At 38.6% G+C, this 12,753-nt stretch overlaps 1 protein-coding gene across 2 annotated transcripts in view; it reads right to left on the reverse strand.

The window, feature by feature from the left end:
* Positions 1 to 7,771: 7,771 nt before the first annotated feature.
* sufu (suppressor of fused homolog (Drosophila)) overlaps positions 7,772 to 12,753 on the reverse strand; it is an 85,510-nt gene continuing 80,528 nt past the window's right edge. For both annotated transcript variants that reach the window (XM_010865999.5, XM_010865998.4), the window contains exons 10-12: positions 11,568 to 11,706; positions 10,921 to 10,989; positions 7,772 to 9,682 (exon numbers count right to left, since the gene is read on the reverse strand). In XM_010865999.5, the coding sequence (XP_010864301.1) occupies positions 9,593 to 9,682; positions 10,921 to 10,989; positions 11,568 to 11,706 (298 nt within the window). In that variant the 3' untranslated portion in view covers positions 7,772 to 9,592. The remainder of the gene's footprint in view (positions 9,683 to 10,920; positions 10,990 to 11,567; positions 11,707 to 12,753) is intronic.

Here is a 12,753-nt window from a genome sequence, read left to right on the forward strand (position 1 = left end):
TGTGGTACTTGCTTATTATATTTGATTTACCCATGCATTGATTACCTTATATTGATACATTAATGAATCATAATCCGGCGATGATTATAATGATACATATACATTCATAAAGTGTGAGTTCAGAGTTCAGAAACATCCTATGACAAACCTCATGTTTTATATTCTATATAACAATTTTGTGTTAAAGATCACATGTTGCTTCATTTTTTTATTATTGGTGTGAAATAACACAAAACACTACTTTGTTTCTGTTCTGCCATTAACGCACTGGTAAACTCGTCAACTCCTAGTTCTTTAACTGTGACTAAGTATGTTTTAAAGCGTGCCTGAAGGAGACATCAGAAGTTGTTCCTAAAAACATTTTCAGGCTTCTGAAACACATTGTGTTGATAAGAATAATAATAACTGATTAAAGAAAACATTTGGTATCGATATTTTTATGTGATTCGGAAATATTGATATATTTTGGTATCAATCCACCCATCCCTTAGCAGAACTAGGAAATCAGTATATGGTGTTACAAAATTGATACTGCCCATAAAGCAATGACCTCAATATGGTCCAAAAGCATAATAAATTCAGAATTGTTACTTCTGCCAAGCCACAAATCTGGGTCCTACCATAATATAAATGAATTGCTCGGATGGGTCTCTTCATGGTGACCAAAAGATACCTAAGTGAAAGGCACACCTCCACTAAACCGTTCCCCCAATCAATTTTACCAGTGTGCTTTGCCTTATCCATCCAATAGAGACCTTCAATACTAACACATTTCTTGTGCCAAGAAAACATCCCCCACACCATTACACCACCACCACCAGCCTGCACAGTGGTAACAAGGCATGATGGATCCATGTTCTCATTCTGTTTATGCCAAATTCTGACTCTACCATCTGAATGTCTCAACAGAAATCGAGACTCATCAGACCAGGCAACATTCTTCCATTCTTCAACTGTCCAATTTTGGTGAGCTCGTGCAAATTGTAGCCTCTTTTTCCTATTTGTAGTGGAGATGAGTGGTACCCAGTGGGTCTTCTGCTGTTGTAGCCCATCCGCCTCAAGGTTGCGCGTGTTGAGGCTTCACAAATGCTTTGCTGCATACCTCGGTTGTAACGAGTGGTTATTTCAGTCAAAGTTGCTCTTCTATCAGCTTGAATCAGTCGGCCCATTCTCCTCTGACCTCTAGCATCAACAAGGCATTTTTGCCCACTGGATGTTTTTCCCCTTTCACACCATTCTTTGTAAACCCTAGAAATGGTTGTGTGTGAAAATCCCAGTAACTGAGCAGATTGTGAAATACTCAGACCGGCCCGCCTGGCACCAACAACCATGCCACGCTCAAAATTGCTTAAATCACCTTTCTTTCCCATTCTGACATTCAGTTCGGAGTTCAGGAAATTGTCTTGACCAGGACCACACCCCTAAATGCATTGAAGCAACTGCCATGTGAAATTGTGAAATTGAACAGGTGTTCCTAATAATCCTCTAGGTGAGTGTATATTACCCATTCTCCAAGGGTATGCAAACTTTTGAGCACAACTGTATAATACAATACTGTTTGTTAAAGTTTGAAGAGATTGTCTTGACCAGGACCACACCCCTAAATGCATTGAAGCAACTGCCATGTGATTGGTTGATTAACAATGTTAACAGTTCTTTCTGATAAAAGGGTTGCTTTTAATTGTCTAGCTTGCATGATCCTTGAGATAACACCCATGTGTCATAGGAAGAGCCCCAGGGATTGACAAGGGGTCTATTCTACAGGACTGGTTTTATTTTCCTTAGGTCAGTTAACCATCCCCCACTACTTGAGTTTTAGGATATAACCAGAGCGAGGGTTTGAGAAAGCTCTTTTGCATTTACCTTTCCTGCTGCCTGCATCTTTGCTCTTGCAAACATCTTCAATCTCCAGAGAAATGTTATCATGGATACCTGTAATGTAGTTGTAATACTCTTTATATATTAAATTCATTTGTTACATTTATTCATTGACTAATTGGAATTAATCCAAAATGGGTCAAAATCCAGTTCCACCACTGCAAACTGGCAGAGGGCAAAAGCGACTGTCCACTGACCGAGTTGACCATTAACTCATTCGAATGTCACTCAACAACCATAGACGACATCAAGTGACCTATAAAAAGAATGGAAAACAGAAGCTGAGATAAAGAGCACGGTGAAGATGGTTCGAAACAGGCTCCTAGGAGCAGGGCTGAAGTCGTGCAAATAAAAAAAAAAGCCCTTCATCAATGAGAAGCAAAGAGCCAGTCTGAAGTTTGCAAAAGACCATAAGGATTGGACCGTAGAGGAATGGAGTAAGGTCGTAATCTCTGACGAGTCAAATTTTCAGCTTTACCCCACACCTGGTCGTGTAATGGAGACCTGGAGAGGCCTACAAGCCATAGTGTCTTGCACCCAATGTGAAATATGGTAGAGGATTGGTGATGATCTGGGGATGCTATAGCAAGGCTGTAATCGAGCAGATTTGTCTTTGTGAAGGACACATAAATCAAGTACAAGGATATTCTGCTTCCTTCTGCTCTGACAATGTTCCCCAACTCTGAGAATAGTTTTTTTGTGCCAGGAGTGGCATTAAGTTACCCAACAGCAAGGCGAGAGACCGGTGGAGAGCATGCCAAGACGCATGAAAGCTGTGATAAAAGAAATCATGGTTATACCATCAAATATTGATTTCTGAACTCTTCCTTAGTTAAAACATTAGTACAAACCCGATTCCAAAAAAGTTGGGACACTGTACAAATTGTGAGTAAAAAAGGAATGGAATAATTTACAAATCTCAAACTTATATTTAATTCACAATAGAATATAGATAACATATCGAATGTTGAAAGTGAGACATTTTGTAATGTCATGCCAAATATTGGCTCATTTTGGATGTCATGAGAGCTACACATTCCAAAAAAGTTGGGACAGGTAGCAATAAGAGGCTGGAAAAGTTAAATGTACAGATAAAGAACAGCTAGAGAACAAATGTGCAACTTATTATGTCAATCGGCAACATGATTGGGTATAAAAAGAGCCTCTCAGAGTGGCAGTGTCTCTCAAAAGTCAAGATGGGTAGAGGATCACCAATTCCCCCAATGCTGCGGCGAAAAATAGTGGAGCAATATCAGAAAGGAGTTTCTCAGAGAAAAATTGCAAAGAGTTTGAAGTTATCATCATCTACAGTGCATAATATCATCCAATGATTCAGAGAATCTGGAACAATCTCTGTGCGTAAGGATCAAGGCCGGAAAACCATACTGGATGCCTGTGATCTTCGGGCCCTCAGATGGCACTGCATCACATACAGGAATGATACTGTAATGGAAATCACAACATGGGCTCAGGAATACTTCCAGAAAACATTGTCGGTGAACACAATCCATCGTGCCATTCGCTGTTGCCGGCTAAAACTCTATAGGTCAAAAAATAAGTTGTATCTAAACAGGATCCAGAAGCGCAGGCATTTTCTCTGGGCCAAGGATCATTTAAAATGGACTGTAGCAAAGTGGAAAAGTGTTCTGTAGTCAGACAAATCAAAATTTGAAGTTCATTTTGGAAAACTGGGACGCCATGTCATCCAGACTAAAGAGGACAAGGACAACCCAAGCTGTTATCAGCGCTCAGTTCAGAAGCCTGCATCTCTGATGGTAGGGGGTTGCATGTGTGCGTGTGGCATGGGCAGCTTACACATCTGGAAAGGCACCATCAATCCTGACAGTTATATCCAAGTTCTAGAACAACATATGCTCCCATCCAGACGTCATCCCTTTCAGGGAAGACCTTGCATTTTCCAACATGACAATGCCAGACCACATACTGCATCAATTACAATGTCATGGCTGCATAGAAGAAGGATCCGGGTACTGAAATGGCCAGCCTGCAGTCCAGATCTTTCACCCATAGAAAACATTTGGCGCATCATAAAGAGGAAGGTGCGACAAAGAAGACCTAAGACAGTTGAGCAACTAGAAGCTTGTATTAGACAAGAATGGGACAACATTCCTATTCATAAACTTGAACAACTTGTCTCCTCAGACCCCAGACGTTTGCAGTCTGTTATAAAAAGAAGAGGGGATGCCACACAGTGGTAAACATGGCGTTGTCCCAACTTTTTTGAGATGTGTTGATGCCATGAAATTTAAAATCAACTTATTTTTCCCTTAAAGTGATACATTTTCTCAGTTTAAACATTTGATATGTCATCTATGTTGCATTCTGAATAAAATATTGAAATTCGTAATTTCCACATCATTGCATTCTGTTTTTATTCACAAATGTACAGGGTCCCAACTTTTTTGGAATCAGGTTTGTATTTTGTTGCTGAAAAAAAGACTATGAATTTGTTTTCTTTGCATTATTTGAGGTCTGTATACTTAATTTGGAGAGTCAATGAATAAATTGTGCTTATGGATCTCTCAGCTAAAAAGTAGTGCAATACAGCCAATAGTGCCAATGCTCAATGCTGCTTGCAGCTTTAATTATTATTAGTGTTTCAGCAGTTCATTGGTGAAACCCTATTGTTTTTGTTACCTTTGCTGATTGTTAGTATTATTATTATTCCTGTGTTTTTCTGTCCTTTTTGCAAATTCCTGAGAGATGACCCTAAATGGGGTAAAACCAGAGAAACTGATAATTCTGCAATGGTCACAATTTTTTCCAGAGCTTTATTTAGTCATTGATGATTTCTTAAAAACAGTGTAAAAATATTATCTTGTTTTTGTGAACCCAATATTGTGTATCATCTTACCTCTAGGTAAGTGTACCATCACACCACTAATGAATATGTCCATGGTTAGAAGATAAAGTAAAAAAAACAGACTGTTTTCTTAAACAGCATACCTGCCTCCAACACCACAGATCCAGGATTCAGTTATACCCTTAATTGTTAGTGTGTTATGGAAATTCTTGAACTAATATACATTTGAGAAATGTCTGCTTTTCTATTACCTGGGGGGACAGGTGGGGGGGACAGGTAGGGACGGGGACGGGACAGCCCGCCCTTTGGGGTAAAACCTATGTGACATAATACAGCTGGGAAGTATCTTACCACCACCCCTTTTAACTGTAATAAATACTGACTGTTCATGTATTTTCCTCAGAAATTCCTCAGAGGTTTACTCTGTAAGCTTTTGATGCGTCTCTATTAGCAAATAAACTGCTGATTATGCCAAGAAAACTGTCTCTGTTCTTATTCCTTTAAGTGTTCCTATCAATGTAATTACCATCACACGTGAAGATGTGCTGAGTCTGGAATGACCAGTGGTTAGGTTAACTTCTACAGGCCTACTCCCGCTTCTTTGTGGATTACCACAACCTTGCCGGAGGTCGTTGCGTTTGACTTCCACATCACAGACAGCATGTCCATGGGTGGAGACGCAGTGGGAGAAGCAAAAGTACTGACAGACAGTCACCTGCTCCCCCTCGCAGTGATAGAGCCGGTACCTATTGTGCTGCGGGCAGATCCAGGCCTGCACCTCCTGGATGTCCACCATCAACGAGTTGAACTTCTCCACAATTTTGGTGAGCTTGAAGTTTTTCTCCAGGGCGGATTTCTGGATGTAGTTGTTGTTGCACTTCTAAACAATTCTCCCAGCTCTCAGCTGCCATGGAGACACTTGAAATCCTCCAAAATTAACTGACTGATACAGAAATGTATTCAGGAAAGATTTGTTTTTGGGTCCGAAGTGTATCCTAACTCATTAAGGCCTCATGAAGTATCGTTGGTCTTGAAGTCTTTGGATCTGAATACAAGATTACTCATCACACAAGCATGCTTCATCAAACTAGTAAAAAGGAGCATGAGAAAAACAGTTGTTAAACTTCCATAGACAAACTGATTAATCTCCTCAAAGTTACTTGGACCATCATGAGAGCATCATACCTTTCAGTTGGCCAACATATATAAAAATATTTTTTTTGTATTGTTCTTAAGTAATATTCTAATTTTCAGAGATACTGAATTAGGGATTTTCATTAGTTGTCAGTTATAATCATCACAATTAAATGAAATAAACATTTGAAATATATCAGTCTGTGTGTAATGAATGAACATAATATAAAAGTTTCACTTTTTGAATGGAATTACTGAAATTAATCAACTTTTTGATGATATTCTAATTGTATGACCAGCACCTGTAATCCACAGCAGAAAGCAAAATCATATTTTGGGAGCTGTCATCCATCCAATGTCAAAAAATTATCCTAAGCAGTTTCCTGAGAACTACTTGTTTTGCTCTATTTACCTTGACAAAGCACTGCTGAATAAACTACAGTAAATAATTAAATCTACAGTAGACCAAAAAAATACAAATATTTTAACAAATCAGTAAGTGGCCATCATTCTCATTTTGGCATATAATTAATGATTCAAATTAAAAGCGTCTTCAGAAGGAATCAAAATGGAATAGGACTCCAGATGCTTCCAGAATAAATTATGTCAATTTGCTATCATCTCGATACAATTGGCAATGGCACTGAAGGACATAAACCTATACTTGACACGGCATGGGAATGAAAGTGCTGCAAGTAAATTTTTCATGCCAGATACACAGAATTTAAATTGTTGTTTACATCTGTAGCCTAAAAAAGAGGCGACAAGTTGCAGATGTCGACAAAGTGTCCTCAAAACAACATGTCTCTACATATAGAAAAGGCGAAAGGTTCTCTCTCTATCACTTTTCCGGGCTATGGAAAGGTTTCAGGTTTTATTCTTGCAGTAAACGCTTTTTTAAACTTAAAATACAAAAACCAATGTGGTAGCCTACTTTCATACACAACTGACATTTAACAAGTATAGGGTACAATTACAAAATCTTTTTTTAGGCAAAGAGGGAAAAGTGAAGAAACAAATCGCAAATATATTCATGAATTCCCTGGCAAGAAAATAAAATCAAGTCAGTGAAGCAAACGAACAACAAACCGTCAATGAGAAAGTGAGTTGCAATAAGTACATACACTGCGTTGCTTTGCTTAATGCCGCTTAAAAAATGTCAAGGATTGTATTTGTTTTTACCTAATTCAATTAGGTCTTAAAGGCAACTCCAGTTTGTCCTTGTTATCGATTTCTTTTATCGGCCACATTGCTTGCGTCCTTAAATGAAAACAAAACAACGGTACTATTTGCCATGTATGTTTTCATGCATTCAAAGCATAGTCCAGGAAGCAACGGGGGAAAAAACTTCAAATGATTTACCGCAGAGAAAACATGACAGTTCATGTCCTTTCACTATTCGATTGCTCTGCGCTTCATTAGTCCCTATCACTGCTATTATGTGTTTTTCTTTCTATCGATCTATCCTGATGAGACAGGACATACCCAGGATGCAAATCAAGCATCCCCCAGTCCGATCACCACGTGACCTGTTACTGAGTTGACACACAAACGGGGAGGAGTCGAAAGAGAAAGGGCAATGACAAGATCTCCATTCTCCACGTTTTTGCACGTGCCACGTGCGTGTGGAGTTTTAAATATTGGAATGGTGTAAATATAATGCACAAACTCCGCCCAGCAGGAGAACTGAGCCATGCAAAACAACCTAGCTTAATACGTGATTTCTACCTTCAGGGAATTGTAAGTCATCTTTCAATTCCTCTTTGTTCCTAGGTACAACGCCACTGTTGAGATACTGACACTACAGGGCTATGCAATACCAACACACTATGTAATACTCCCAATCAATATACCTAAATGCATTCAATACATGTAAACACTGATTGTACTTACTCTTGAGAATAGTAATAGATCATGAGGCCAAAAAACACTGACTGAATGTAGAGATTCCTGTTTAATGCACTTCTGATTACATAGTTTAGTGATTCATTTGTCTTCATCAAATAAAAAGAAACAGTATTAGAAAAAAAAAAAAACACCTTTCAAAATGTCATGATAAAGACTATTTCTGCATGAAAGACAGATTGTGAACAGAAAGAGGCGATTAAAGAAAGATTCGCTTAACTCCTGTTTATGACTAATTCCCAATGGAATGCAGTCATGGCATTAAGAGATATCTGGGAGGCTATATGTGACAAGAGACAGACTGAAACTGATGTACATCAGGAGTGGTAGGCAGTGGATAACATCAATACAAGACAGAGCCCAATACACTTCATGGCTTTGATAGACTAGTGTTTCCTATGGGACTCATGATCTACAAGAAACATGAATACATTGTACAAGAAACACACTGTGACAGTAACAAATAACAAGTAGGCTTTGGTATCAAAACTAAAGATATAGGTTTCTGTGAAAAAAGTAGTGTTCAGTAATATGGAGTAGACTCAGGCTTTGAAAAGTTCTATGAGCCTCCTCTAGCTAGAAGCAGCACTGGCATGAGGGAGGTATATCATCAACAAATCATAGTAAGGATGACAAAAGCAATACAGTAGCTAACTGTTTATCAGCTAAAATCTTTAAGCAACTGCATTTGTGGACACATGGAAAGGACCTTGAAATGCTGTTCCACTTTTCACAATTGTCCCCAGCGCTTGTAAACCTATACAAACACAATCTTTCCTCAGATAATATTTAACGGGCACTGTGTATAGCTTTAGACATTGATTTCATGATTACGTTTGAAAGTAAGGTTAACATGATCCAAAAGTAACAGGTAAAACAATACAAATGTACAAAAATATTACTCTTTAAAATTTCAAGAATTGGGCTGCCTTGGCACAGAGGAATCAAATAATTGACGTCAAAGATTCAATGGCGCATCCAAAAGACTTAGAGGATCATGTGGTTTGATTGATTTTCACAGAGGCTGTCTCCTATACCCATATATTCCTCTCATACAGCACTTTATAGCATTGTGGAGGCCATTTTAGATTTTAGCAAAGAGAAGCTGGCACTGAATAATGTTTCAGTTAGAAAAAATTATATTTCAGTCAGTGGTCGGATACAAATGGCATTGGGCATACACTTAAATGTTAACAAAGAAAATGTCCAGCACTTAAAAAACAAAGAAAACACTGTAAATGGGTCTACTTTTAAGAAAACACTTCAAATAGAATGTGACCCTAGAAAGCCAAATAAGACCCTTGAACTACTGACCCTGTATATTTGCCGGTACTACCAACTTGTTGAATCTTGAGACGTCTCACCCAAACCAGACGTTGAAACCCTTTTCAAAGCATAGCAACCATGTCTCATCTAGCAAGGCAGCTACCTGGAGGAACAGGTTTCTGGGAACATTTAGACACATTTCAGGAGGTTTGTAAAACAAATCCAGTAGAAAGCCAGGTAGGTAGGCAGTCAGTCTACACTCAAAGGCAGACGATAGACAGATCCTGCAGGTAAGGTTGTCTCTCCCTCGGGATAAAAGGCAGGCTATAGCTCATGGGAAAAAGCTGAGTTGTGTTCAGTAGGCACAAAATGGAAAGAAACTTCACAAAATGTGTAGGTGTAACAGAAGGTACTCTCTGAACGTGTCCAATACAAAAAACATGATTTTGTATTGCAAAATGCTTTGCTAGGAAGTGGCCTACTGAACATGACCCAATTAAAAGGCTTAGTGAACTGGTCCATCCACGGAAACTGACTGGATAGAGGAGGTGTAGAGTATTCTGAAGACAGTAGTAGATCCCATTTTCATTGCAGTGGGCTGTCAAACACAGAGTCAGGCAGGACCGATATCTTCAGTTTTTTCTCCGGCCAGCTGTACTCCTTTGGTAACTTTGTCTGGAAGACAGTGTAAAACAGAAAAACATTTAATAAGGAAAGGATTTTAAAATTCCAAAAGTCTTGCAGAAGTTTTCCTGTCCTGCTGCTTATGGGAATCATCTCAATAACATAGGGACTTTTAGGGAATATTGCAACCTTAATAGCAATTGCAATTATTGTCATTCTTCTTCTACAGCTCTATAGTCTAAATGTTTGAAGTTGACATCAAGCAATTAGTATGACATTCAAGTACATGTTTAAGTGTATTTGTGTACATATTGGTAAGAAAGTATCAGTTGACATCAGGGCTGTACTGCAGCGATCTTCAATTGTTTGTTTTAAAATACTTTGCTTTACTCCACAATTTCAGCAAATTAAAGGTATTTTCAATTGGATTTAAATCTGGAGATTGACAAAGCTTGTTAAAAACCTTCCACTGTTTGGCCCTGAAAAACTTACTGGCTGTAGCAGAATGTATGTGGTCAATGTGTGGCTTACTGATGATGTGCTGTCTAATGATTTTGTAGGGATTTGCATGTACTTCAAGATGTTTCAAGACAAGATGTTTCTGTACACTTCAGAATTCATCCTGCAGCCATCACCATTATTTTAGACAAGTGAAATAGTTCCAATAGCCGCCATACATACCAAACCATAACACCGCCTTCACTATATTCCTGTGGATATTGGGCAGTTCCTTTTTTCTCTATGCTTTTCTCTTGCCATCAATCATAATCCTGATCACCATGATGTACATTTTAACAACTATAACCTGGCAATCTAGTTTTTGACGCTAACTAGAAAGTTTGCACCTTGCAGTATAGCCTGCAGAGTAAGTCTGCAGGAAGGTTCTCTTTGCTATTTGATTGTTTTCCTTTATGTTCCAAACTGTTATGTGTAAGGTTTTAGATTTTGTTTCTGATTTGTTCATGACTCCTCAGCCTCATAACTGGCTTAATTTGCCTCCTTTCACATGTATTTGATGCTCATATTGACAGACACCAAGAGCAGACTTCAAAGGCAAACACAGCCTTGAATCAAGGATTGACATTGACACTGCTCTTATGCTTGCACAAATTAAGATAGAACATGCCTGACCAACCAAAATAACAACTGTCAAGCCGACAGACCCAAAAATGTGGCGCCCTGAAATAGACTAAACATATTTTGCCATTTTAAATGTTGAAACCTATTACCTAAAAATGTTTATGGTAGATAGAATGGTATGGTAGAATGGTAAACAGTTTTCCCCTCACCTCTTCTCGGGTATTGAGCTCTGACAGATCTTCAAGCATCTGTTCAACAAACTCCCCAGTCAGCAATATCTGGGGAGGTAACATAAGTTGTAGTAAGTATTCATTGATTGCACCTCCTACTCTCGGTCACATTGTTGCCATGACCACTAACATTCTATAGACCCACAGCCATATTAATGACCAGATGAACTTGGGCAAGTGACTTGGGGGCTAATTACAGTTACCCTATAGGGGTTTGGAAATACAACATTGCTAAAGTAGGCTATGAAAATAACATTGCCAAATCATGACATTATGAAATATACTTTGGCAGGTGGCAATTTTGTCATTAGCTAGCAAATTCCGTCAAGAATAGATAACAATGCTAATGTTAGCTAGCTACAATTTGGTGGACTCCTCAATATTAACAAGCTGGTTAATACTAAATTGCATCTAAAATATTTTTTATTCTTTAGAGACTGTATTGTGTTTTCAAGCCTTAGCAATGCACTTTAGACCAAATCCTCTTCAACTCCCATTGAAAAGGCATTGGGTACAATTCTCAGTTGGTTCATAAGCCCCAAAATGAACAGTCAAAACGGTTTTGAGTGGTCACTTGCAATCTATGAATACAGTAAAAACGCTTAATGTGTGCACCATGAGCATACCTGTAGCCAGGGTCCATGTGCAGCGTATGGGTGTTCCTCAGTTGCAAAGGCCCCTTCTACTCCGGTGGATACAAAGGTGATAGCGGTGTCACCATTTATACTCTTATAAGTGAAGTGTCGGCCATGAAGCAAACGACCCCTGAAAACAGAAGATGACCAGCACAAAAAACATTAAATATCCCTGAATATCCGGAGTGTAAATGATACACTCCTTTCTATGTTTCTCTCTCAGGGCGGAAGATGAAATCAATCAATCGTATGTTATAAAGCCCTTTTTAGATTAACAGATGTCACAAAGTGCTTTTCCAAACACCCAGCCTAGAGGTTAAAGCATCTGACATTGCACTATGTCCTGTCCAGAGGCATGACACTGCCCTCATGCCCTGACACAGAGTGCACCAGGATGTGTTCATCAGTCAATACATAGAAAAGTTTCCTTTACCAGGTATGGAATGTAAAGGCAAGACGGAGACTATCAGACTAGGATCACTTATATAGATTTCTATTCACATACATCTGATTTGAACTCTAAATTAAATGTTAAGGCATTACTTAATTCAGAGGAATTAAGAGATGTAGTCTGATTTTATCGACCAATCAAAGTAATAGTTAGTCATTACAGGTAAAAAAAAAACGCAAATAAAATGTATATTTTTCCACATTGTAGATCACAATCCTATAATTACTTATCAATTGAAGGAATAAAGTAATTGCCCGTCTGCAATCCCAGAGCGAGGAACACATTTGTAGACTATTCAAATAGTCTGGTAAATAAGGGCAAGTGAAATACATGTACATTCTTCCTCCGTCCAAGATCACAATCATGTTAATGAAATTATTTTTTCCAAAAACATTACAAAGAGGAAGATTCAAAAAGTAATTGTATATATCATTCCATGCAACACAAAGCAAAAGAAGGACATATTGGTATTAATTAAACAATATTTATTAAACAAGAACTAAATATGTACTTATAAATGTATTACATCTGTGTCTGTGTCTCTCTCGCTCTCTCTCTGTGTGTGTGTGTGTCTCGCTCTCTCTCTCTCTGTGTGTGTGTGTGTATCTCGCTCTCTCTCTCTCTGTGTGTGTGTGATTCTTGCTCTGTCTGTGTGTGTGTGTGTGTGTGTGAGTCTCGCTCTGTGTGTGTGTGTGAGTCTCGCTCTGTCTGTGTGTGTGTGTGTGT

The sequence above is a fragment of the Esox lucius genome, chromosome 6 (assembly GCF_011004845.1).
Source record: "Esox lucius isolate fEsoLuc1 chromosome 6, fEsoLuc1.pri, whole genome shotgun sequence".
Lineage (NCBI taxonomy): Eukaryota > Metazoa > Chordata > Actinopteri > Esociformes > Esocidae > Esox > Esox lucius.